Source organism: Ylistrum balloti, unplaced genomic scaffold (genome assembly GCF_031769215.1).
Source record: "Ylistrum balloti isolate Yb309-2 unplaced genomic scaffold, AGI_CSIRO_Ybal_v1 Utg370590, whole genome shotgun sequence".
Taxonomy (NCBI): Eukaryota; Metazoa; Mollusca; class Bivalvia; order Pectinida; family Pectinidae; genus Ylistrum; species Ylistrum balloti.
In genome coordinates, this window is record NW_026782366.1 from 1,431,629 (window position 1) to 1,456,991 (window position 25,363).

The 25,363-nt window shown below is 33.0% G+C and overlaps 1 protein-coding gene across 1 annotated transcript; it reads left to right on the forward strand.

Annotated features, from left to right (window-relative positions):
- Positions 1 to 221: 221 nt before the first annotated feature.
- LOC132556812 (protein disulfide-isomerase A5-like) lies at positions 222 to 23,849 on the forward strand. The gene is made up of 25 exons (XM_060221258.1): positions 222 to 294; positions 4,785 to 4,914; positions 5,352 to 5,439; positions 5,829 to 5,894; positions 6,216 to 6,261; positions 6,876 to 6,968; positions 8,797 to 8,857; positions 9,102 to 9,169; positions 9,404 to 9,495; positions 9,753 to 9,821; positions 10,975 to 11,111; positions 13,230 to 13,297; positions 14,325 to 14,406; positions 14,828 to 14,840; positions 15,296 to 15,361; positions 16,174 to 16,313; positions 16,690 to 16,760; positions 17,223 to 17,351; positions 18,095 to 18,287; positions 18,727 to 18,794; positions 19,220 to 19,301; positions 19,719 to 19,731; positions 22,077 to 22,145; positions 22,669 to 22,922; positions 23,630 to 23,849. The coding sequence occupies exons 1-25, from the start codon at positions 241 to 243 to the stop codon at positions 23,782 to 23,784; spliced, it is 2,307 nt and encodes a 768-aa protein (XP_060077241.1). The 5' UTR covers positions 222 to 240; the 3' UTR covers positions 23,785 to 23,849.
- The last annotated feature ends 1,514 nt before the right edge of the window (positions 23,850 to 25,363 follow it).

A 25,363-nucleotide genomic window follows, 5' to 3' on the forward strand; every position in this document is an offset into this window, starting at 1 on the left:
CGGTCCTGACATAATATATTTTAATTCCGATAATCTTTGAATTGATACAAATACTTCCCGTCCCACTGATAGCGGTCTTATCTCGTCATGTGTGTACGCGCCGGTGCTAATTTTCTCAGAAACGTCATCGGTTTCGTTCCGTTTTTATTCAGGAGTGTGCGGTACATAGCAATCTGATAAATATAATTACCACGTGTTTTCATTTTTACGTGGCACGTGTGTGTAGGCCAGTGAGTGGCGATGGCGAATATGAAAGCAGTGACTTCGCTTCTCTGGAAAGCGTTTTTGTTATTGGTGGGTATAGATCAAATGCAAAAAGCTATGTTGCAAATAATGAATGTCAAACTCAGAAACTTGCAATGAAATGCCTCCTGAATGTGTTGGGGCAACACCCATGAACTTCTTTGATGTTGTGTTTTCAAGCTTTATTTATCTTTTCAGCTTTGATCTTAAAAATATATTTCTTTGGAATGTAAACGGATATGTGAATCGTTAACGTTATGTTCACTGTTGATGCTTGGATAATGCATACACTATTCTTAGTTACATAGGTGTTATTCACTTTCACTACCGCAGTACCGGCGCCTTTGGTCGCCATGTTGCAGTTGCTGACCGCTTTGGCGCAACCGTTTTCGTTTACCAGGCTAATCAAAGTTGCTTGTTCGTTTATGAAAAGAGAGCGAACTTATTTATTGTCATTTGCTTTCTGAAATGCATCGACAAAATCTTTAGAAGTCTGTATTAGTATTTGCACGTCCGATGTCTGAAGTATTATATTTAAGTGCCGACGGACCGGTTTGTTCCCATAAACGAACAGGCTAAATATCTGAAGCTCCTAGGTCAGGGTCGGATGACAACTGACAAACGGGGTCACATAATACCTGGAAGGTAGAAGCCTTAAAAGGCAGTTTGCTATTCGTCAGTTATAATTAGAACTATTCATAGTAAATTGCGGTAATATTGTAATTATGCACATCAGAGATGCCTCTGGGTTGCATATATGTAATACATGAATGTCATTGGTGAGACCAAAAAGTAAAGCTCAGCAAGTCAGGAAATTCCTCACACTTAAGAAGGTACATATAACCAGAGACGTATATAACACATGTGTGTTATATACGTCTCTGATATAACCAAGTCTTTTCACCTCAAGACATATATCTTCATCAAAATATGTTACATTTCATGTAGAAGTGAGGATAATTTATGGCTGAAATTGACAGTAAAACTCTAAATACATACACAAGTCATACTTAAAATTTTCATTTATCAGTGTGCTGATTTTGATACATAAAATATCAAATGACAGCTAACAGATAACCTCATGACACAGGGTTTCAAGAGATGCAGATTGATGACGGTTATTTGAAGGTTTATGGTTATCAGTACAACATTATTAGTAAATATGCTATATCCTTATGTGATATAAGATTGGAAATGTTTGATGCTCATTAGTATGCATGGTAGATGTGGTCTTGCTAACCTTATTCTCACTTGGCAAAGTGACATTACAAAGAAAAATTGCATACTTTGATTGACCAGGATTTACATAGGAGGTGATCTTCCTCTTCCTGAGCAATTGATCTTCATGTTTTACTTTTTAGAAGTGTGTGTAAATTTTCTTTTATCTATATTTCAATCTTTGTTTTGTTTATGTTTTGACCTCATTTCATCCATGTTGAATATGAATTTATTTTAGTTGTGTAATTCCTTAGTTGTGTTGGGTAGACCAAATAAATTAGCCTGTAGAATGTTATATGTTTCATCATTCTTATGCTCCTCGAAAGGAGAACACATAGTTGCCTCTCTGTCCATCCGTCTGTTCTTCATGATTTTGAATGGAGCATAACGCAAAAACTAAAAGAAATCAGGTCAACATGATGCTTCAGAGGTAGATAGATCTTGATGAGGAGAATTGGGGTGTACAAGAACCACAACATTTTTCATACTTAAATTTTGTCCTATTTATGGAGCATAACCTGTATCCAATGCCCCTTGTTAATACAGGCTGATGTATGTATTTTTCTTCATAAGAGATAAGAAACTTGAAAAAGAAATATCAGTTCAAAAGTGATGGATTAACATGTAAAGACAAGAAATATAGAAAATAATTTAGCCTAAAAATGATTAATAATGAGACCATACATACCACACATTGTAATTAAATCGACTTTAACATTCAAGTCATATCATAAATTAACATATTTTCATCTTTATAGGGGTTTCCATTTTTGGTTTTGAGAATAATTGAATTATCATGCATTCCAGTCTTTCATAACCTTTAAAACTTTTGTATTGTGAATTTATCCAAAATCATGAGGGATGAATATCACCAAACTGAAGGTGGGATTTATTTACATTGTGTAACCTCATCAGAAAGGCAGGAATGTGTTAGCCCTGAGTACACAAGGCTGACTTTGGTGTCAGACATGTTTACTTAAATTACCATATAGCAAACATGTGAAAAACTACTCTAGGATTGACCAGCTTACTGAAATGGACTTTTTTTCAAGAAGTTTTGATCAGACTGATAACCAGTATAGTTTGATAATTCAGAGTTAATATGATGAGCACCAAGTATTACAACAGGATATACATGATCTGGTAATCTGTTTGTATTGACATAAAATCCCAGCATATTGGTACCAGTAGTTAATATCCAACCAAGTAAGGATAGTGTGCATTTTTTTTTTTTTTTGGGACACATATCAGATTAGCAGCCCTCTTTTGCATACTCTACTTGTTTTAATAGAACAAAGTGGTTAAATGCCATTATTACACCTGTATATATATATAAATATGACCCACAGGTGACGTGTGTTGTGATTGATCAATGTACATGTATATCATGGGTTATCTTGTCAATCTAAATGTCCATTGCCACACAGCTATGGTTATTACAAAACATCTACAACTGAGCCTAGACTTACATTTTAAAAAGTCAACCCATGGTGCAATTTCATAAGGATAAAGTATACCCAAAATTTGCATTTTAAAAAGTCAGCCCATGGTGCAATTTCATGACAAAAAAACATAATACCCTATATTTGCATTTATTTGTCAGCTGTAGCAGTGGGCATGGTACCTATTTTGACAGGTCTCCTACTCATATTATTGCTTAGATTAATTTCAATGTTATGATCGTTTGTTTATCGAGAATTACCATGTACTTTATCCAGGTCATCTCTCATATTGAATGTTCTTTCAATAATCTGTTCACTTGATAGAGAAATGCACACATTTAAAACATAAAAAACTTCACTAGTGTCCACCCTGTGCAGTCATCGCCCTTTCTTGATGTTTAGTCTCGTCATATATCTCCTGTACTATACCATGTGGCTTAGATTACCAAATTTTGTGAGTGAGTTCTTTTCAGGTAACTTGGTCAAATGTCACTATATATGTGTAGATTTTCTACACCTGCAATCACTGCTTTGTTTTAAAAAAGAACAATAGATTTTGCCTTCAGTGGAAGTAACAGAATGTAATCATGACCTGCCTGGAGACAGACATGGCTAGAACAAGGGTCAAGGTATTGATGTAATGAAAAATTGAAGTTGTTCATTGACAGACAGGAAATATTTTATTCAAAGCATTTGAAATTGTACACTGGCTGATAATGATCTCACCCAGGCCATTATACTGGGAGAAGTTCAATAACACTTGTTAGAAATTTTCTTCATGTGTTAGTTTTATTAAAAAAAAAAAACAAATGTGGTGAAAGGTTACATATTGTCTGTAAAATGGAAATCAGTCTTAAATAATTTGAATTTTTCTTGCCATACATGATATGTTTACGTGTATATGATTATTGCAGTAATGGTTAGGAGCCTTTGCCAATTACTTGACATTTAATGTCAATAAAATTGATGGACTCATGATTGATATATTGTACAAACAAGTCATTTGTAATTCAAAGAACTTATTTAACTGAGATCTTAAGACAGTCCATTAATATATATATATATGTGGTATTTATAGACAGGTTCTGACCTGAAGACAGTCCATTAGGATATATGTGTGTGGTATTTATAGACAGGTTCTGACCTTAAGACAGTCCATTAATATATATATGTGTGTGTGGTATGTATAGACAAGCTCTGGTTGACATACATTTTCGGTTTTTTGAGCAAACAAATTTCTACTGTTTAAGACAACATTTCTAAATTTACGATACATGTTTTACGACAATTTAAACTCTGATTAAGCATAGGTAACTACCTTAAAGATTTTTTTAGATAACATAAATCAATTGGCATTATCTTTGGCAGCTGTTACCAGAAACAGAAGTGTGATGTTTGATTCATGAGCAATTCACACTCTTTCTACTTTGTAGTATATTGTAAATTAAGCTTTTTCAACATGTTGCCTGACACTTATGTTACAGCAGATTAACTAGTAAGTCACATCTCATAGTTTCTTCATAAGTTTTATATAGAACTGATACATTTTGCAGGAATAATAATCTTGAGATAAATATAGCAACAAATGAAGTCCTTTTCTATTGGTGACAGCTTGTGTCCACTGTAGTCAGTCCTGAACTTCTACAGAAAAAAAAACCTGTGGTGTGTTACCAAAATATGAGTCCCACAGCAGCATGGGAAATGCTTAAGCTCAATGCCTTCAATAAATCTCCTCCGAGTCAATATGTTCAAATAATCATTTATACCCATTGAAATGTGAGATTTTTGAGTTTCAGACATAATGTTTGGTTAGAGTTACCAGTATGTAACTCTTCCTTTGAATTGATGTGTTGGTTCAATGGTGTTGTCTTATCATTCCAGATTCTTGTACCCACCCATGATGGTGCCAAGCAGAATTCAAAAGGACTCATTATGGAAATTGATGACCTCAAAGAATTAAAAAAACTTGTTCGTACCAAGACTAACCTCTTAATTATATTTGCAAAATCAGGTAAATATATTTTGTAAATCTTGTAAAGTAGTATTTTTCTTCTGTTTGATAACTTAGTTTTTGCATCCTCAAGCTTGCAGCAAGAATTCAGTTCTAGGAAATATAGCAATGTATGATATATTGAGATAATGTTTTGCCACATTTACAAATAGGCTACATGATTAGAGATTCATTGAGTTATGTATTATGTGGTAATGCATCTATATTGAGGATCTGCAATTTGTATATTTTTTTGTTTATGAAATATAGTATGAAATATTTGATCCTAGGTGACTGCTTGTATACATGGGTTTAAGCTATATTTCTCATCTGTTATCTTAAAATTGAAAAGGAATAATTCTGCAGAACAAATATTTTTGAGATAACCAATTTGAATTTCAATCTTATCCATTCAATTTCTTTTCTGCATGTATACAGTTTTGAATTTGTATTTGCAGAAAAAGCAATATCGAACTCCATGTCCTTGTTCAATGATGTTGCCACGGAAATGAAGGGGAAGGCTACTCTGGCTCTTGTGGACTGCAGGTAGGTAAAAAATTGTTAGTCTGATATAACATGTTGTATTACACAGGATGTAATTAATGTTTCCTGTAAACTCCCTCTCTGGTCTACACTTGATAGGTTATACTTAAATAGTTTCCTTATTAATTTACATTATTATCTAATATTCAAAGATATTTGAATACCCAGATTCTGAAAAATTACAAATTTCCTGGAGTTTTTTTAGCAAAGTTTATATTTTGTTTTAATAATTAAGAGTAACCCTTATGACTTTACCTCTTTCAGTGTTGATGAACATTACTGTTCAATCTGAGTGGGAGTTTGAAGATTTGAATCAAATATACTGTTGGTTTCAAAATAGAGAGGAGGGTTGTATGTTTGTAGTACCAAAAAATTGATATCTTATTTTTCAGTGAAAGCAAGAAATTGTGTAAGAATCAGAAAGCATCCCCAAGTCCTATGGAACTGAAACACTTTAAGTAAGTCTGATATGGCCTTAGCTTTGAAGACCAGTGATGTGATATATCTACAATCAGAGTACCTGTAAATAGCACTGTATACTAATTAATTTCCTATACCTCAAAATTCTATTTCTTGAAGATATTGTTACTAACACTTATGAATATTTCTCAGATTAATTAAAAACATCTGCTTTACATAGTCATACTTTAAAAAAACTAAAGTAAATGGAATATTTTGTGAAAGTCTTGGTAGCTGCTGCATTGATTTATATTGTCAAATATTGATTGAGATATACCAACATGTGTAGCATGACTCTGAATGTTCATTTAACACTTCAGAGATGGCAGTTTCAACAAAGAATATGACAGAAAAATGGTGAAGAAGGTTTGTATGAGTTTTTTGACAACTTGATTTAAAAGCATTTCTGAGTTCAATATCAGTTTCTATTTTTTTAGTATTTGAACAATTACATACCAGATTTTGAATAATTCAAATGGTAATTAGTTATCCTTTCTAAATATGTTTATTGCAGAATCTGTAAGCAATAATGCAAATATGACCGCGTACCTGAGAAAAAGATAATTTTGAATAAATGTAATTTTTTAATGATGTTGAAGTTTTTTTTAATATGGATAATAGATATATGCCAAAGACTTACTTTGGAGTTGTGCATTAAATTATTGATCAGATACATGGTAAAATCTTTTGTTGATGCATGTCAAAATGGAGTTTGTTTCTAGAAATCATCAGTGTAGAAGAGCTGATAAATTGAACTAATATCCTATTGATTTTTTTTTCTAATTTTAAGACAAATACATCAGTTTGTAGATAGCCACTAGAATTCAATTTTTTTTCCAAATATATCAAAGGTAACAACACATGCCAAATGAAATATTTTTCTATTGTAGTTGTGTTTTTGTAATTAAAATTGAAGATGTTTTTATTAAAAAGTTGCCAAGATCCTTGTTACGTCATAAATTAATGAAATTTACTTTCAGTCAATGGTAAACTTCCTGTTGGACCCAACAGGAGACATACCTTGGGAGGAGGAGCCGGATGCAGGAGATGTTGTCCATCCTGATACACCACAGGTTATATATAACTTTATGGACAAAAAAAAATGGAGAGACAGGGGAAGGGATTTCAGGAAAGGAACTGAATAGCAAAAGTCTTTCTGACATGCATCAAAACAAATTTTGGAATTGTTTTTCATTATGCCATGAAACCCACTTAATGTCACATATGTTAATGTAACTTTCTGGCTAATATAACATTTTCTTGAAAAAACAATTTTTCCCTTTATATTCTTTGCAATCCAACTGCTGATAATGTCATTTACTTTCATGTGGGGAATGCTTAATATCACTTCATTTTGGTGACTATCACAAAAAATATAGCTAAATCACAGTTAAGTGCGGGCAGGAATTATGGAATCATGCCTGAAGGGTCATATGTCACACCTGGATGCATTATGTAAACATTTTCACTGGCCAACTTTTCAAACTTGCGACATCCAAACAACAGATTGATCCATGTATCTGTAAGGTCCAACTTTGTCCAATCATGTCTAGTGCATTTGTTATTTTTCTTTTAATTTGCTAGCGCATTCCAAGCTTTAACATGGGGTTAAAACCCTTTATATCACTATGAACTTGTCACAATATAACCAATGTTTGAGTGGGCAGGCTGCTGAAATTTCTTGAAAATGAGTCTTTAGTTTGCATACCATGGTCAAATTCAAAACAAAAAAGATTGTTTTGCAAAAGACATTTCAGAAATTAATCAGCCATGAACGGTAATTTACGTTAGATTGTGTTTGTTTTGGTTCTTTTACAATGGCCCATGGAATGCCAAAGTGCAGCATGTCAATGTCGTCATTATGAATGTCGCCATCTTTAAATTTACAAGAAACTACATAGATGTTATAACAGCCAATTAAACATAGTATTTAAAAGGTGAACAGTTCATACACTGTTGGCCATTTTTGTCGGCAGTGCTCGAGTAGTCATCTTCAGAACACATTTTATCGAAGTTGCACTGTATATATATATATATATCAACTTTGCAATGAAGACATTATAAAGCCTATACAGTGATGGACGAATAGCAGAACATCAGCAGATGTCACCATAATTTGCCCATGTGTAAATTATGAATATGACATGTGATTGTACACGACAAATTATGATAGTATATCAGATATTTCAAAGAATGAATAAACAAAAGTTAAGGAAAATCACTATTCTTAAGGGGAAAACAAATCGAATTGCAAATTTCTTGTCTTCAAACAATTTCTGTTAGAAACAAGTGTGTTTGGCACATCAGAAAATTAAATCCCAGATTTAGACGTCCGAAGAAAACATGTCAGCTGTTACTGTCACATTCTGCTTAGTATCACATTTCTTCCTGACAAATAGACCATGTTTTTTTTCATGGTGAAATGTTACTTATTGAGAATGCACAAACATTTGATAGATATCATGTACATAGAGAGTGGAAATGAAGGAAGTATATATATGTGTGTGTGTGTGTGTGGCAAGTTGTTTTTATTTATATCTGAAAACATTTACAATTATATTTGGCAAAATCTGCTAATCTACCTTTGAATCCCTGGACTTTGACCTACCTTTTGACCTGTTGACCTTTGCCAAGCTCTTACCTCTTACCTTGACCCACTTCTGACTTTGATTAGCTTACATCCAACACAGTGCTGAACTTTGACCTACTTTTGATTCTGACTTTTAACCACATCTGACCCTGTGCATGACCTTGGCACACTGCCAACCCTCTTATCATGGCTCTGGATACGCCAATAGACCTTAAGTTCAGACAACAAAGTACTGTGTCATGAAATAAGCTCTGAAACATCTTTTTTATATTGGAGGATAAAGTTTGATAATTGATTGTGTTCCTTTTCAGAGTTTTAACAAGCTACTCAAAAAAGAAAAGGGTCCAATGTTGGTGATGTTTTATGCTCCATGTAAGTTGTAAGACCCAGGGGATGCTACTGTTACTTTACATTTGACTGTATGTGTAAAACAAGAAATATATCTTTATGATTTAACTGTTAGATATTAAATGCTACTGAATGTAAGCATTACTTTCCATGTTATATTATATATAAAAGTTAATGTGCTTATAAGAAGTCCTGTTGAATAACAAGAACATTATCTACAGTGAATACTTTAAAATTTTGTTTTAAATGTTGAGCTTTTGTTGTGCAGGGTGTGGATTCTGTAAGAGATTAAAACCAGACTTTTCTGCTGCAGCTACAGAGATGAAGGGAAAAGCTGTAAGTTCAGATGTGCTTTATAGATGTGATACCAGATATTCAGAATCTTGAATCAATATAGTTTATCAACTATATTCATAAAGAAGTTGGTCTTTATGTAACCTATCACTTTAATGTTGTTTGGAGAAGTGTAAAAGGCTATAGAATGCTAACATTTTTTTAACTCAAAGGTATTTTTCCTCTATCAACCTATGTGAAATTCTAAGTTATTTGATCACTTTCGCTATGCTGCAGGTGTTGGTGGGTGTGGATGTAGACAAACCACAACAGATGCAGCTCAGGATGGACTACAATATCACAGGATTTCCAACCATCTATTATTTTGAGTATGTTTTTGATGTTGTCTTTTTTTATAGATACATATTGTGAAAATAAGGTTCAATGTATAATGTACGTTTAGGTTCAGTGTAGGTGGTAATTTTAGAATCTACATTGTAGTATTGGACTCCTTGTATGCTGTAATAACACTATGGTCTTCATTTTATAACTTGTTCAGTCTAGAGAAAGGATTTCTGGGACATTGACTGTTCATCAAACATTACACAGTTGCATTACATCTACCTTTGCTTTGTTTTGTTTGCAGGAAAGGCAAAAAACTTTATCTATATGGAGGTGAAAACAATAAAGAAGGCATAATTTCATGGTTGAAAAAGTAAGTATTGTATCTTGTATTAAATTGTGTAGAGCACAGCAAATGAACTTGTCCGGTTGTCCTGATAAGTAGATTTATTGATGGGCATGGGATTTTTATTGGTAATTAATGAAGAGAATTTTTTAATGTGATTCCATGTACATTTTAGATGATTAAAAAATCTTAACAATGTAAAATAGTGAAATTGTGCCTGTTAGAGTGAAAAATGAAACAGATTTTTTTAATGGTGATTGCAGTATATACATCTTAGTCCCATCAGAGTGTTCTGAGTTACCTGTAAGTTAAAGGGAAATGTCATATTGTCAGAATGAAAATGGTTTGGCAAAATATTGTTTTTTGTTTTTTACCAGTTAACCAGTAAAAACAAAGACAGTTGTCAGAGATGTCAGATTTGAAAAAACAGTGTATTCAAAAATTAATTTGCAAGTCTTTTCTTACATAAGCATTATGTTTTCTGCTTATTTATTATGTTCTTCAAAAAATGTAATTTATCACAAAAGATAGCCTATTAAGTGATGTTTCCATTAGCACTAACATTGGAGGTTCTTTATATCCTGTCCACAAATGAACATGACAGGGTATGATAGACTGAAAGTACACTTAGTGTTGGAAAGTTTTAGCAAAACATTTTCCTTATAAGTACATTTAAGGTAGTCCATCCCTTCAGATTTTATAGGATAAAATTCAATTAAATTACTTTTTTCTTTATTGATATAAAGAAATACACCACAATAAACACATAAAACACATATGTAGCCACATCAACTTGATTACTAGGGAAACATATAGATACATACCTATATATATACTACTGATCTAGATTTTGACAACTGTAAGGAATTACACATTTTGTTTAGTTTACTACCTTATAAAACAATAGATATATACATATTGCATAATTATCATAGAAATGCATCATATGATGAACCACTGTGTCCCAAATATTTCATGTATTTTGGTAATTGAAAAAAAACCAGTCAGTTTTGATATCAAATCTGGTCTTTTTTACAGCAAAATTACTTTTAAAAAACATATTGTTTTCCTTTATTATGGGATAATTATCCATTTTTTCAATTTCTATTAAGACTTTGATATAGATAATTAAAATAAATAAAAAGTATACCTCACCTTACTTATTTGATGAATTTTTCAGTCCTGGACCTCCATCAGAGAAGCCAAAAGAGGCAGAGTGGGCAGATGAGCCTTCAGAAGTTGTCCATTTGACCGACAGTAATTTCCAGGAGTACATAAAGACACACCCCTCTGTACTTGTCATGTTTTATGCACCATGTATGTTGATTTATTTTCTATACAGTCGTTTTGTTTGTGCAAAGTATTTCATTAATCAACAAACAGAGTTTACCAGAAATCATATCATATAAGGCAAAACAGTGAAACTAACAATGACACACACATTGTTCTACTGTATTTACTGATTAAACTGTCAAACTATAGTCAGTGACTATTATCTAATGGTTAGGACTATGGTGCATGATTTAGACTTAGTGTTTGTTGAGGACTATGGGGTATGATTAAGACTGAGGCATTTGTTTAGGTGTAAGATTAAGACTAGGGTGTTTGTTTAGGACTATGGGGTATGGTTAAGACTGAGGCATTTGTTTAGGTGTAAGATTAAGACTAGGGTGTTTGTTTAGGACTATGGCCTATGGTTTAGACTAAGGTGTTTGTTTACTATGGCCTATGTTAAGACTAAGGGTTTGTTTAGGTGTAAGATTTAGGGTGTTTGTTTAGGACTATGGCCTATGGTTTAGACTAGGGTGTAGGTGTAAGATTAAGACTAAGGACTATGGCCTATGGTTTAGACTAAGGTGTTTGTTTAGGTGTAAGATTAAGACTAGGGTGTTTGTTTAGGACAATGGGGTATGGTTAAGACTAAGGTGTTTGTTTAGGTGTAAGATTAAGACTAGGGTGTTTGTTTAGGACTATGGGGTATGGTTAAGACTGAGGCATTTGTTTAGGTGTAAGATTAAGACTAGGGTGTTTGTTTAGGACTATGGGGTATGATTAAGACTGAGGCATTTGTTTAGGTGTAAGATTAAGACTAGGGTGTTTGTTAAGGACTATGGCCTATGGTTTAGACTAAGGTGTTTGTTTAGGTGTAAGATTAAGACTAGGGTGTTTGTTTAGGACTATGGCCTATGGTTTAGACTAAGGTGTTTGTTTAGGTGTAAGATTAAGACTAGGGTGTTTGTTTAGGACTATGGTGAATTGGTATGACTATGGTGAATGGGTATGACTATGGTGAATGAGGCATTTGTTTAGGTGTAAGATTGAAAGGACTATGGTATTTGTTTAGGTATAAGACATTGGTGTGTTTGACTATGGTGAATGGGTAGGACTATGGTGAATTGGTAGGACTATGGTGAATGGGTAGGACTATGGTGAATGGGTAGGACTATGGTGAATTGGTAGGACTATGGTGAATGGGTAGGACTATGGTATTTGTTTAGGTATAAGATTAAGACATTGGTGTCTGTTTACGACTATGGTGAATGGGTAGGACTATGATGCATGGGTAGGACTATGGTGAATGGTTAGGACTATGGTATCATATCAAAAATCAGTCAATTAGTCAGTCATCTTGTTTTCTGAATAACGCTAATTAATACCGTACCTCCTTACTTTTGCCTAGAATGGCATATCCTGTGTGATGGTTACAGTTCAAAGTTACCTATAAAAATCAGTAAGTTAAGAAGAAAGCTTGATTCTGTGTACAGTGATAGTTTCAGCTCCTGAAAACCTAGTTCTCTTTGAATAAATGTTCCTTTTTGAAATTGATTTTTTGACGTTTGAAAGCCAAACTCACTGTTACCATAAGTAACACATATATTTAGAGAAAGTTGTATTCTTTGTCATAACTTTAATTTCCTTAAGCCCAGCAAACCTGGACTTAATACATTACATCCTTTCAGAAAGTGTTTGCTTCGGATAACATATTTTGATTCAAAGTTCAATGTTTCCATTGCTGAAAAATATTAAAGCATATTGCATATGTCAGCTTTAATATGCTTTGAACTGCGTAGTCACTCATATAATGAAAGTGATAGAGTAATCATTGGAGTGCCACACTTAAATTTCTTAATGGTTGTGACATTATCATATCTTATACTCAGTACATAACTTACCAAGCCAAAATTTTTCACAGTATTAAGCACTGAGTTAAGATAGTGAAAAAACATTTATTGACTGGATAGTGCTGAGGTGCCAAAATACAAGGACACCATACAAAATCTGTGTTTAGTTTACTTGTTCAAAGAAATGATGGGAGAAGGGAAGGGAGTTTGATATGTAGTATGAGATCTGTATTCTCAAGTTCTCCTCATGAATGATCTTGTATCCGGAAGTGATGGCATGTTTGGATGTTAATCACTGTTTTTTTTATTTCAGGGTGTGGCCACTGTAAACAAATGAAACCAGATTATGCAAAGGCAGCTGAAACACTAAAGGAGGAAAATGTAAGTGATAAACATGAGAATACATGGTCAGTATCTTAACATATCAGCTGTATTTTGAAGAGGATGAAAAAAGACATAAGTTGCGAGGCTTTAGTGAGCCACTTTTGCTTTTCTGTCCAGAGCCAAAATATAGCTTATGTTTTAAGACACAGACCATGTATACTATTTATCCTGCAACACTGATTGAAAATTCAGACTATTGAAATTTCAACAGTTTGTTAGGTCTATCTAATCTTTGTTTCCCTGAGGTAGAGGTTATGTTGAATAATGACTCACACCAAAATATAGTTTTACACTACAGTAGATATGAAAATAAGTTTTATGAATATGAAAATCACTTATCTAAACAATTATTAGTATTAGTGAATGAAACATCAAAGCAAATCAGAAAGTAATTCTGTTGAGTTAATGCACATGCTAAAATACAGCTACTTTCTGTCACTGCTGAGTGCAGCAAAAATATAGGTGGTAGGTGTATTAGGACAATGGAAATGCATTTGCAGGATAAATACAATGTCCACGCTAAATGTATATTATCTTAATTTCTGTTCCATATTCTGCTTACATACTTCCATGGATTAGAAATAATATTTTTTAAACTTTGTTAATTGAATAATTAAAAACTTAGTAACCATTAAAATAGTTTTTAATGCTTTGCAGCATTTAGACACTAATACTTGGTATATTAGCCACTCTATTGGATGGAAATAGCTTATTTACAAATATTCAAAATTAAAGAATTCATTATGGGATAAACCATTAAGATATTTACGCAGTTTGAGATACATCTGGTATCAATGCTTGGATTTGCTAAAATTGTACACAAACTGTGAGAATGCCTTGGATGGGTTTGTGTTTCAGGGTCCCCCCTAGGAGATCACCTCAAATGAGGTCCTGTTTCAGGATTCTGTGGTCAAATTTTCAAACAATTACTCTGATTATGTAAATTTTCTAGCTTTATGTATATTTAATTTACGTTTTGTTAATATCAGTATTATTAGACATAACTTTTACTTCTTTTTATCAGATTGAAGGTATCTTAGCTGCAGTTGATGCTACAAAAGAGAAAACAGTTGGAGATCAGTTTAGCATAAAAGGATTTCCAACAGGTATAGTAGATTAAACATATTTTCAAATGTAAAATCTGTCAATATATTAATATCCTTTTTATCTCAAACTTTTATTATGTTCTTTTAGAACTGAATTGCCTGCAGGTTTGTTATGTTATATAGGTCAATGTATTGCTAAGAGCTGTTGATGCATTGGTACCATAAAATTAATGGTGCATGTAAATTTATGTCATATCTGTAAACATACATTCACATATTAATCATTTTGGGTATGTGACCACAAAATCTTTTATTGTGATAAGGTATCAACATTACAATGTAATTAAGAATGTTATATATGTAAGTAAATTTCTGTTGGAGTGTGAATCACATATGACATTCATATTATTGCATAAATGTGAAAATAACTCTTGTTGTCTTATTTTTACCAATTACCTGCGATGCATTTCCTGACATGAAGTTAAATATTTCAAGTAAGTACATTGTTTCTTTATGACCAGTTAATATATAACTAGAGACCCAAGGACCATAACTCTTACCTGAGTTGCAATGTGGTCATTTTTCTTTTAGCATGCCATAGAAATAATCTAGCTAACGAAGTAAGATAACTTGAACTACAATGTACATGTGATGCAAATACATGATGTGCATAACATTAACTGCCATCCATGCTAAGACTTCTACTCTACCCATGTTTGAATAAAAAGAAATTACACTCTAAAAATGTCATTTTCTATGTATTAACTCTTCAACACACAAACTATTACTACTCGGTAAGGCCCTTTGGCCTCTTGTTACCTGAAGTGACCCTCACTTTGTTTAACCATATATTGTCTGTTCAGAAACCATTGGTTATCAATTATTCATGAAGAATATATTTAATAATTGATTAAATTACAAACAGTTATGTTATGTTTCTTTTTTTCAGGGATGGGGAATTTGCATTTGATGTAAATGAAAGAACAGAAGAAAAAATAGTAGAATTTATGAAAGAGTAAGTAACACGTCTACATACCTATATAGTTATAACATATCTGTAGTGTAGTCCTGAACCCACCGTCACAAACATATTGATTTAACAGGATAACTTCCGATACACAAGAATGTTTCCCTGTCTGAATTTGTACCAGTCTTTTGATTAAAGAAGTCATTCCAGCTGACTTTGTTACCTTACAAGGCAAAATGGATTTATCAAAGCCACTATTGGTGTAATCATGATGAGAATTTGCTTTTCAATTCTTAACAGGAAAAATAGTTGTCCTGGGACTTTTTAAGTACTACCAGATTTGTTTGTTCTGAGATTTAATTCGAAACAGTTGAATTTTCTATATCATTGATACAGAAATAATAAACTGCATTGTTGTAGTTTGCATTTTGGCACTTCAACTATATGGTTCAACGACAAATTGATATCTTATACCAGTTATAAAAGATAAACTATTGTGATCACCAGAAAATATGTGGTATAATTTAAAATACCAATACAAATACCTTTAACAGCCTAATGTAAATTTCGATCTTGTTATTGACTAGGTCAACCACAAAGCGTTAGTCCTGCAAATTTAATATACTAAGTATGGGTACATATTCAATATAACACAATGTACCTCTCTTCCAATCCTCTACAAAGTCTCTGTCTCCCTGATCCCTCAGTGTCAGTATTATTGTATTTTGTGATATACTTGTAGTTTTGTTCCTATGGAATCTCGATCTGATGAGTGTAGGTAGTTGTACTTGACGAGTTTGTTTTTCCCTCATGAACCATCCTTTAAATCCTTTTATATTGTGTGTACACTTTGTTTTCAGTCCAAAGGAGCCCCCTCCACCTCCACCTCCAGAGCCTAAATGGGATGAAACGGAGAGTGAAGTGTCTCACCTTACTGATGAAAATTTTAAATCTACTCTGAAGAAAAAGAAGCATGGCCTTGTCATGTTTTATGCACCATGTATGTTGGCCTTATAATTTCCACTTGCTTTGATAATGATTACACAATGTGTTGTGAATAATATAACTGTAACATGTGGTAAAACCTTTCTTTAAACTCTCCTATCCAAACATTGCTATGATTGAACGTTAAGAAATTCTTAGATAAATTAAGCAAATTTAAATGATTCAGCCATATGGAATTTTAGCTGTCTGGTTATTTAGAAATCTTACCAAAATAATCTGGTTTCTATGTTTATCTCTATAAAAATTCCAATCTGCCTGTTTTAATGGAATGATGTTGGATCTCTCGTGATTTGCTTTCAGAAAAGCAGGCTTACATCCTGTTCAGAAATGTTCTTTTGAATATTTCTATTTTTATGATATCAATTTTGTAGGGTGTGGACATTGTAAAAAGGCTAAGCCTGAATTTACACAGGCAGCTGCCAAACTTAAAGATGATTCCAAGGTGAGAATTTCACTGTCCTTGTGTTAGTAAATGTTACTGTAAGTAATTTATTATATCATATTTTTACATTAATAATCTGTCAAGTGTAAGAAAAACAATTAGCACAGTATATAGAGTTAAAACCGAAATTTCAATTAGTCTATTATTTTGTATTAACCATGGATAATTAAATTTTGGAAATACCAAGGAACTGATTGTGCTTTGTATAAAGTCAAGACTGTATTTTACATTTGTTTGTCAATTTGGAGTTGCATTTTTTCTTTCACTTTATCAAATTGACTTCAACTCAACATTAAAAAGAGCAATTTTTAATGGTTGTGCATATTTTTAGACTAAAAATAACACAGTGCAGTAACTAGCTGTTACTACCAATCCTAGCTTTCTCATTGGTGGAAATATTTCAACAGATTATCATTAAGTTTGAAAGAAGGGGTATCATTACAGTGATATGTTTTTATGTAGGTCCTGTTTGCTGCTATTGACTGTACTGTGCACTCCACATCCTGTACAGCTCATGAAGTGACGGGTTATCCAACATTTAAATACTTCAAGTATGGGAAGTCTCCTCAGAACTACATGGGTGGTAGAGAGGTGAGTAGAACAGCATCTTTCTTCAGAACCATATAAAAGGTAGAGCTTAGAGTTTAGAAGAGCAATATGCCTCCTCCTAGTCACAAGTGTGGCAGAGATTTGGAGAACTTCATCATGTCTCCTATTTGCTTAATATTTTTCATGAGCTTCCATACATTTGATGACAAGCAGTTCAAATCGCCCCCTGTTTGTCTAATTCTTGTAATTGTTCTTTCTTAAGAAGTGCTTGATGGATCATTCTTGAATATTTTGTTTCTATTTTTTCTCAGTTATGCTTACCGTAAGTTTGTGGACAGATCAGAATAATAAAATGGCCATCTTGGATTTTGAAACTTAAAGGTTACTATCATTATTTCTCAGAAAGTACTGGATGGACAATTTCCATATATCATATGTGGGTTTCACTTGGTCGTCAGTTCTGCATACTCATTTGTGTGACTGATTTGAAGAAGTTGATGATTGCGAAGTGTCCATTGTAGATTGTACACTTGACGTATTTCTGAAAATACATTTCAATTCTACACAAGGGTTTCTTGTAGAATGGTTTTGTAATATAATTCAAAAACACATGAACCAATTAAGAACAATTGAGAGGAAAGAGGAGAGAAGAAACAAAATGACCATGTTTTTATAAAACCAGCAACAGTTATACAATAGTTACACCCAGATTTCTTTGGGATCTCTTATCAGTAACTCTGAGGTTGATATCTTTGAATTAATCATACACTGTGTTGTTTTTGTAGGAGGCTGACTTTGTGAACTTTATGAGTGACCCACAGAATCCTGGGGCCTCACCTCCAGCTCCTGCTGTAGAGACCCCTGCCCAACAGTGGGCAGAGGTGGTCGGCATGGAAAATTTACGATTCCTTACCACTGACAGCTTTGATAGCTTCCTCCAGGAACACAACTCTGTACTTGTCATGTTTTATGCTCCATGTAAGTACAGTTAAAACTTTGTTAAGAGGAAATCATTGGAACAGGAAATCCTTGTCACAGCCTTTATAGACTGTTAAAGACAAAATGATGTGTCAGGTTCAACCTTATAATCTTTGTAACTAAAGAATAAGAACCCCTGAAGGACAAATGCTAAGAACTATGTACCCTGTGATGATGACACAATGACACGGGGAATCCAGCTTGTCCATACATAGATGGAATTTTGCCAAGTCAACACTAGTGTTAATTTGTTACTTCATGTTGCCCCACAGGTTCACAATTCTAACAGTGACATGAATATATAACATACCAAATCAATGTTAAATTGCTGTATATGTCACATAAAATATACTGATTAATATTGCTTGTTTGAATGATGAAACATGACTACATCCTGCATACATGTACATGCAGTTAAGGAACTGATGTTGGTTTTCAGGGTGTGGACATTGTAAAGCAATGAAACCAGCCTATGGAGAGGCAGCTACTATTCTTAACGACCAAGAGGTAAGTTAAGATGGAACCCTATCCCAGAACTCCAGGTTTTGTTTAGAGATACCATCTGTAAAATTTGATAATTTGCTGAGAAGTAAACAGCAGGACACAGAACCAGGGATAGAAGGGATTTATTTTGGGAATCCTGGGGTCAAGTAGATGTTTTACTGGAATAGCCAGTTTTATTTGTGGTTTCATCTCTTATTTGAAAGTAATTACGAAGGACTACAACTGCAATATTTGAAAACAGAATTGATGAATGATAGATGATATTTTATCTTAAAAAGGATTTCAGTAAAATGTTGTATTGTTGTTATGTAATTAAAAAGGGTTCCTTCCAAGTTTATTGATCTACATAAACGTTGTTTCAGAGACGTATGGAGCTCCAGTTAAAACCATTGTAATTTACAGTAAGGTCACATTTCCTTTGTTAACAGGTTAATGGAGTTTTAGCAGCAGTTGATGCTACATTAGAGCCAAATCTTGCCTCCAGGTTTGGGGTGAAGGGATACCCTACATGTAAGTAATTGTCTGATTATCAATAAACTGAATACAATACTTTCCTAGCACGATGTTCGATATATAAGAATTGACCCTTGATTTTAGATGCTGTTTGTTATATAGGGCATTTAGAAGGCTGTTATATATTAATCTATAAAAATTAAATGGTCGTGTTTTGTGAATTGTTATAAGAATCATATCATCAGAATATTTGTTTGAATACACGTATACTTTTTTTGGTAACCTTAACAATGTCACAAATATTTGTGATGTGATTACACTGCAATATGGGTATTTGCTCAGCAGCATTTAAAAATTTTAGAAAGGGAAATTATCTTCTTTTTATTTGTTAAAAAATGGTAATTTTGAATTCATGATACAAAAAAAATGTAATTTTTGATGATGAATCTGAATATGTTGTTTTGTTTGCTTCAGTAAAATATTTCAAGTAAGTGATGTTGTTTGTACTTGATATCTGTAATTTGGATGTGTTTATGCTTTCTGTCTAGCCTGTTCACATATATCCTTTCTTTTCTTCATTGTGTCTTTAGGTATGATTGTAGATAGGCTTTCCTAATCAGTTTTCACTTCCTATATTCTCATACACTTTATTTTGGTCAGTGCCTCCCTTTGCATGCTTGTGGAGATTTTTTTCTTCACTAATCTTATCTAGTCTTCTAACTTTGCATATATCTCTCATTTTCACGACTACATCTCCCTTTGCTTGCTTGTAGTAATATAATCTTTTCTTCTTTCATCACTCATTCCTTCCCATATATCAATCTTTTTACATCATGTAAGTGTGCTTCTTTTTAAATGATGTTACCTATTATAATTCTAATTTGTCTAGAATGTTCGTTTAAAATGAAAAATCTCAAATTCATCACCCTTGATCAGGAAAGGAAGTACATATTGTGCATGCACTTTCCTGTTAGACTTCTGTAAGCAATATACATTGTGTTTATAGATATGAAGAACAATATAGCTACCAACTGATGATTGGGTTGAAAGTCAATGTTGCAGATTTGTTACCATGAAATTTTAAAGATATTGAAGTTGGCAAAAAATTAAAAACACAATAAGGTGTATTGGCTATTGTTAAGTCAAAGGTTAAGGTCAATAAATGTTCTTTTATAATGAAAAGTATTTTGTGAAAGTATGAAGCAAAGGTAATTGGAATTCTTTAGTGGAGTAAAGTTGGTTAATCATTTTCCATGTTACAAAAAAGTTGATTAAAATGAAACAAATCAAAGGCCAATGCTATATCTGGTATGTTTTAAGTAACGACAATATGAAATAAAGTTTAATGGAAGGTCTTGCTTGGTTTTCTTGTTGATGAAGTATTTTATTTACATTGTGTTTGGACTTAAGCAATCTGATGTTATCTCCCTAATTTAGCTGCATGTTAACAATAGTAGCGGCATGTTAACCACAGTATATATGTAATGTTATCTCCCTTATTTAGCTGCTAGTTAACAACAGTATATAAGATTATCTCCCTTATTTAGATGCATGATAACAACAGTATATGAGGTTATCAACCTTATTTTGTTGCTTGTCAATGTTCTGGATTTACTAGAAGTGACTTTCATTCACTCATCGTGTTTGGCGTGTTCACATAGGTTGTTATGCTATCCAAAAATTTTAAGGGGATCATATAGACTATCTGGCCATCCGGATCATAACTTTGCTTGCATTTAAACTAGGATAACAAAACTTTGTGCAAACTTTGATCATACAAAGACATTATGCATTGTACCAATTTCATGGCCCTTGACCCCTTAATTACAGATGTCATGGCCCTTGACCCCTTAATTACAAAGTTATAGCACTTTGTTTAAGATATGTTGTTCAGAGCATAACTTCCTTGCATTTAAGATATAATAATGAAATTTGGTGTACACATTAATCATACAAAGACAATATGCAGTTTATTAATATAAAGGCCCATAAATCCTTACTTACAGCCTTATTCCCCTTTGCTAAAAAGGCCAATAAGGCCGTTTGTGTAAAAGATCTTGTCCAGAACATAACTTTTCCTGCATTTAAGGCAGGATAATGAAATTTGGTGTATATATCGATCATACAATGACAGTGTGTAATGTACTAATGTCTGGGTCCGAAACCTCTTAAATACAGAGTTATTGTCCTTTGTAAATTTCTTGTCCAAAGCATAACTTGGCCCACTCAGGCAAGGATCATGACAGTTAGTATATGCATTGATTATACTAAGACAGTGTGATGTGTACCAAATCCAGGACACTTGACCCCTCAATTACAAAGTTATAGGCCTTTTCAATTTTTTTATTGAAACATGAGGTATACATAAGTAATAAAAAAACAAGGTGCAGTTGAGCAAAGTCTGGGCCCTTTACTCTCAGTACAGTGTTATTACTCTTTGTTTAAAAAATTGTGTCATGAGCTTAGCTTTGCTTGCATTAAAATTAGGATGATGAAACATGATTTATGCATTTATGTCATGTTAAGAGAATGTGCAGTAAACCAGATTTAGAATTATGACCCTTTTATTAAAAAATGTCTGTCCAATAAAGTTGCTTTAGGGGAACATTCATCATTTTCACTGATACTAATGTTGATTTCTAATTTAATGTGATCTATTATTCAATTCACTATAATGATAACAATAACAGCAAAATGTGATATTTTGTAGTGGTCCAGAATTAATTACCTCAAACCAGTCAAAGTTAAATTTCAGAGAAATGTTAATGCAGATCTTAACAACAGTTATGATGTATTTAAGTATATGTTAATAGCTTATTTTTCTTCTTGTAGAGATGGACAAGAAGCATTTGAATACAATAAGGGAAGAACTACAAATGATCTTGTTAGCTTTATGAAAAAGTAAGTTACGGTGTGCCAATTTTTAGCAATAACTGTATAGGTGGTAACAAGCCAGATATTTGTATCAATGTTCAGCAACCAGTGATATTTCATTGCTCTGCATTAGCTTTATTGAGTTCACCTCCTAACATAAGTCAGTTGGTCCCTGGAATTATTGCAAGAAAAATGAATATGGTCAAGAAACAAGAAAATATAGGTTATTGTTAAATCCATTTACAGATTTAATATTTACGATATTAACAGAAATACTTGTCTGGTTATAGATCTTATATAATGAAGACTTTTCTGATGTAGAATGTTCTGACATAATGAAACCATGTTACTTGGAATGTTGATATTCTTTTCATGGATTTGTTTATATTAAAGGTTTGTATCTGCTATTATGACCTTTGACCTATTAGCAAAGTAGATAAAAATACTATAACTGCTACATCATTTGAAGAGGAACATTTTACTCAAGTTAATTCTGTCTTGCTTTCTCCAATATTGGATGTAAATTCATGGCAATGTATGTATGTTTTAGTCCAAGTTCAAAGGAACCAACACCTCCAGCCAAAGAAGAATCCTGGAGCGATGTCCCAAGTGGAGTGAAACATCTTACAGATGACAATTTCGCATCAGAAATGGCCAAAATGGATTCAGCTCTAGTAATGTTTTATGCTCCTTGGTGTGGCCACTGTAAAAAGGCTAAGCCAGCATTCCAGGCAGCAGCTGACAAGTTAGAAAAAATGGAAAAGTCTCGTGGCTTTGTTGCGGTTGATTGCACCGTAGCTCATGGTAAGAGCTAAGAACAAATAGGTAGCAACGTGAATGAGTGTTAATTATATAATCAAGTTTACGTTGCATCATTTGGGAAAATTAATTAATCTGACGTGATATGTCAGTAATTTTAGTATCCATTAGGAGTATTCTTTGGTCATAGAATTTGTTTAATGTTCTTAAATTTTACACAGTCGAAACAGTCACTGTGGTAAAAAAAATAATGAACCAAGGTATTCAGCTGCCCTTTGGGCTTCATCATTTCAGAAGTACATTCAGAAATGTGAGAGATTAAAATATTTGAAAAGATGTATCACTTCAAACTCAATAGTCAGATAACATTTTCAGGAGTCAAAAATACACGTCCAATGGTAAACTGAATGCTCAGGTTGAATGTATTGCATCTCGGACAGAATATTGAGAGACATTGAGAGACAGTAAAAATTCCTGGACTTTTTAAGATTGTAACAAAGTTTCCTTAAATTGGACTTGATGACTTTCAAACTGCACACCTCTAATTATCACTGAAAAAAAACCCTTCATGTATGAATTTTTTAAGATCATGCTTACTCTCTCTGAGAATAGATGTCAATCATGACAATATACTTAATGTTTGAGTTCTTGGTCAAAGAATTTAAGTGCTCAAAAGATTCACAGCATTTTGCCTTTAATCACTTTGACAGATGGAATGTCATTTGAACATGTGTTTTATTTTCTATTTTCAGACACTTGTGAGAAAGGAAAAATAGAGGGCTTCCCTACCTTTAAGCTGTATGTAAAGGGGGATTTCCTGATAGAGTACAATGGTGAACGAACTGAAGATGAATTCCTCAAATATATTCTCAATGCACCAACTGCTAATAATAAAGATGAGTTATAACATAATGAAATCCAATTTTAGAAATATTTATATGAAAATTATAAAATAAAATTTTACCATGTTTTTATTCTTGTTTGACTTTGATTTTTCCATGGATCATTAGTCAGAAAATAGTAGTTCTATGTGTCAACAGAAAAAATCATTTTCGAGGGAAAGAGTTGAAAGTAGAAATTTTTTTCAAGATTTCTATACATGAATGCCATTTATAAGACCTACATGAAATTCAACAAGCTCTTTGATGAATAACTGAAGGCTGAATTTATCTAGATTTAGACCTACTTATTTTATTAGCATACCATCATCAGACGATTGGCTTTTCAAATTGCCCTTCATCCGTTGTCTGTCCATCCGTAAGCAATTTTTGTAATTGCCATTTCTTAAGAAGTATTGTATGTGTCTTTCTTGAATTTCATTTGTAGATTCCTCTTGATCTCTTGTGCCCGTTTTATTTTGGAATTGATTAGAAAAACAAAATGGCTTACAGGCAGAATTTTGACAATGAAAATTCATTATTGCTATTCTTTTAGATATACTGGCTGGATCATTCTAAAAGTTCACATGTAAGTTCCTATTGATCCTAAATTGTGCTCGTTTGATTTTGGAACTGATCAAATCACTGTTTCTTTCGTAGTTTCCTTTTGGTCCCTAGTTATGCCCTTTTGATTTTGTGACCAAATAGGAAAATAAAAATGGCTGACAGATGACCATCTTGGATTTGGCAGTTGAAGATTATTATTGCTATTTCTACAACAAATTTTTGAAGTCTCTTATAGTTAAGGGCAAAAACAGAGGAAAGGAAAAGTAGGAAAAAGATCCAACTTTCAGAGAACAAATGAAACAATAGTGGACATCAAGATCCTTAGGGAGTCTCATTTTCTGACAAGCATCAACTGTGCCTTTCGAGGCCTGAATAATATTTCAAAGTTGGTGAAGATTTATGCCTGAAATGTAACATTTGAAATACTGACTGACTGGTTTGCCCAAAGGAACTTGACATGAATTCCAACTAACAGTCCATATATATATGTTATGTGTGTTTGAATTTTTGCGAAGTCCCGGTGTGTTTGTCCACTTAAATGAACAGGTTCCATGTCTTTATGGTGACATGATCACTTGTACACATTTTGTAATAGTTGAAAAAATAAGATGCTTTATCAGACAAATACTTGATCTATCCTGTACTAGTGATTGAACCTGACCTTACGCAACTGATAAAGTTAAATAGAAGTTCTATCTAAATCAGTGGTATTTTAGAAAATTGTATCCATCGGGAGTTGAAGGAAGGATGTCAATTCAAGTACGTGTACATGTACCTTCTTGCATACGATAGGTCCCAGTATCAAGAGTACACCATGATGCAAGACCAAAAAACAACTGCTCGCACAAAACTATATAGATATAACATATATGTAAATACCAAACGGGAAAACAGTCTGTGTTTGGTGAAAACGTATACAAATTTTTGAAAAAGATTTGCAGAAACTGAGGGATATCTCTCAACAAGATTTAATTTAAAATCTTTTGAAAAAGAAAAAAAAATTACAATAAAGTACTGCAGCTTAGAACATTACACAGAACT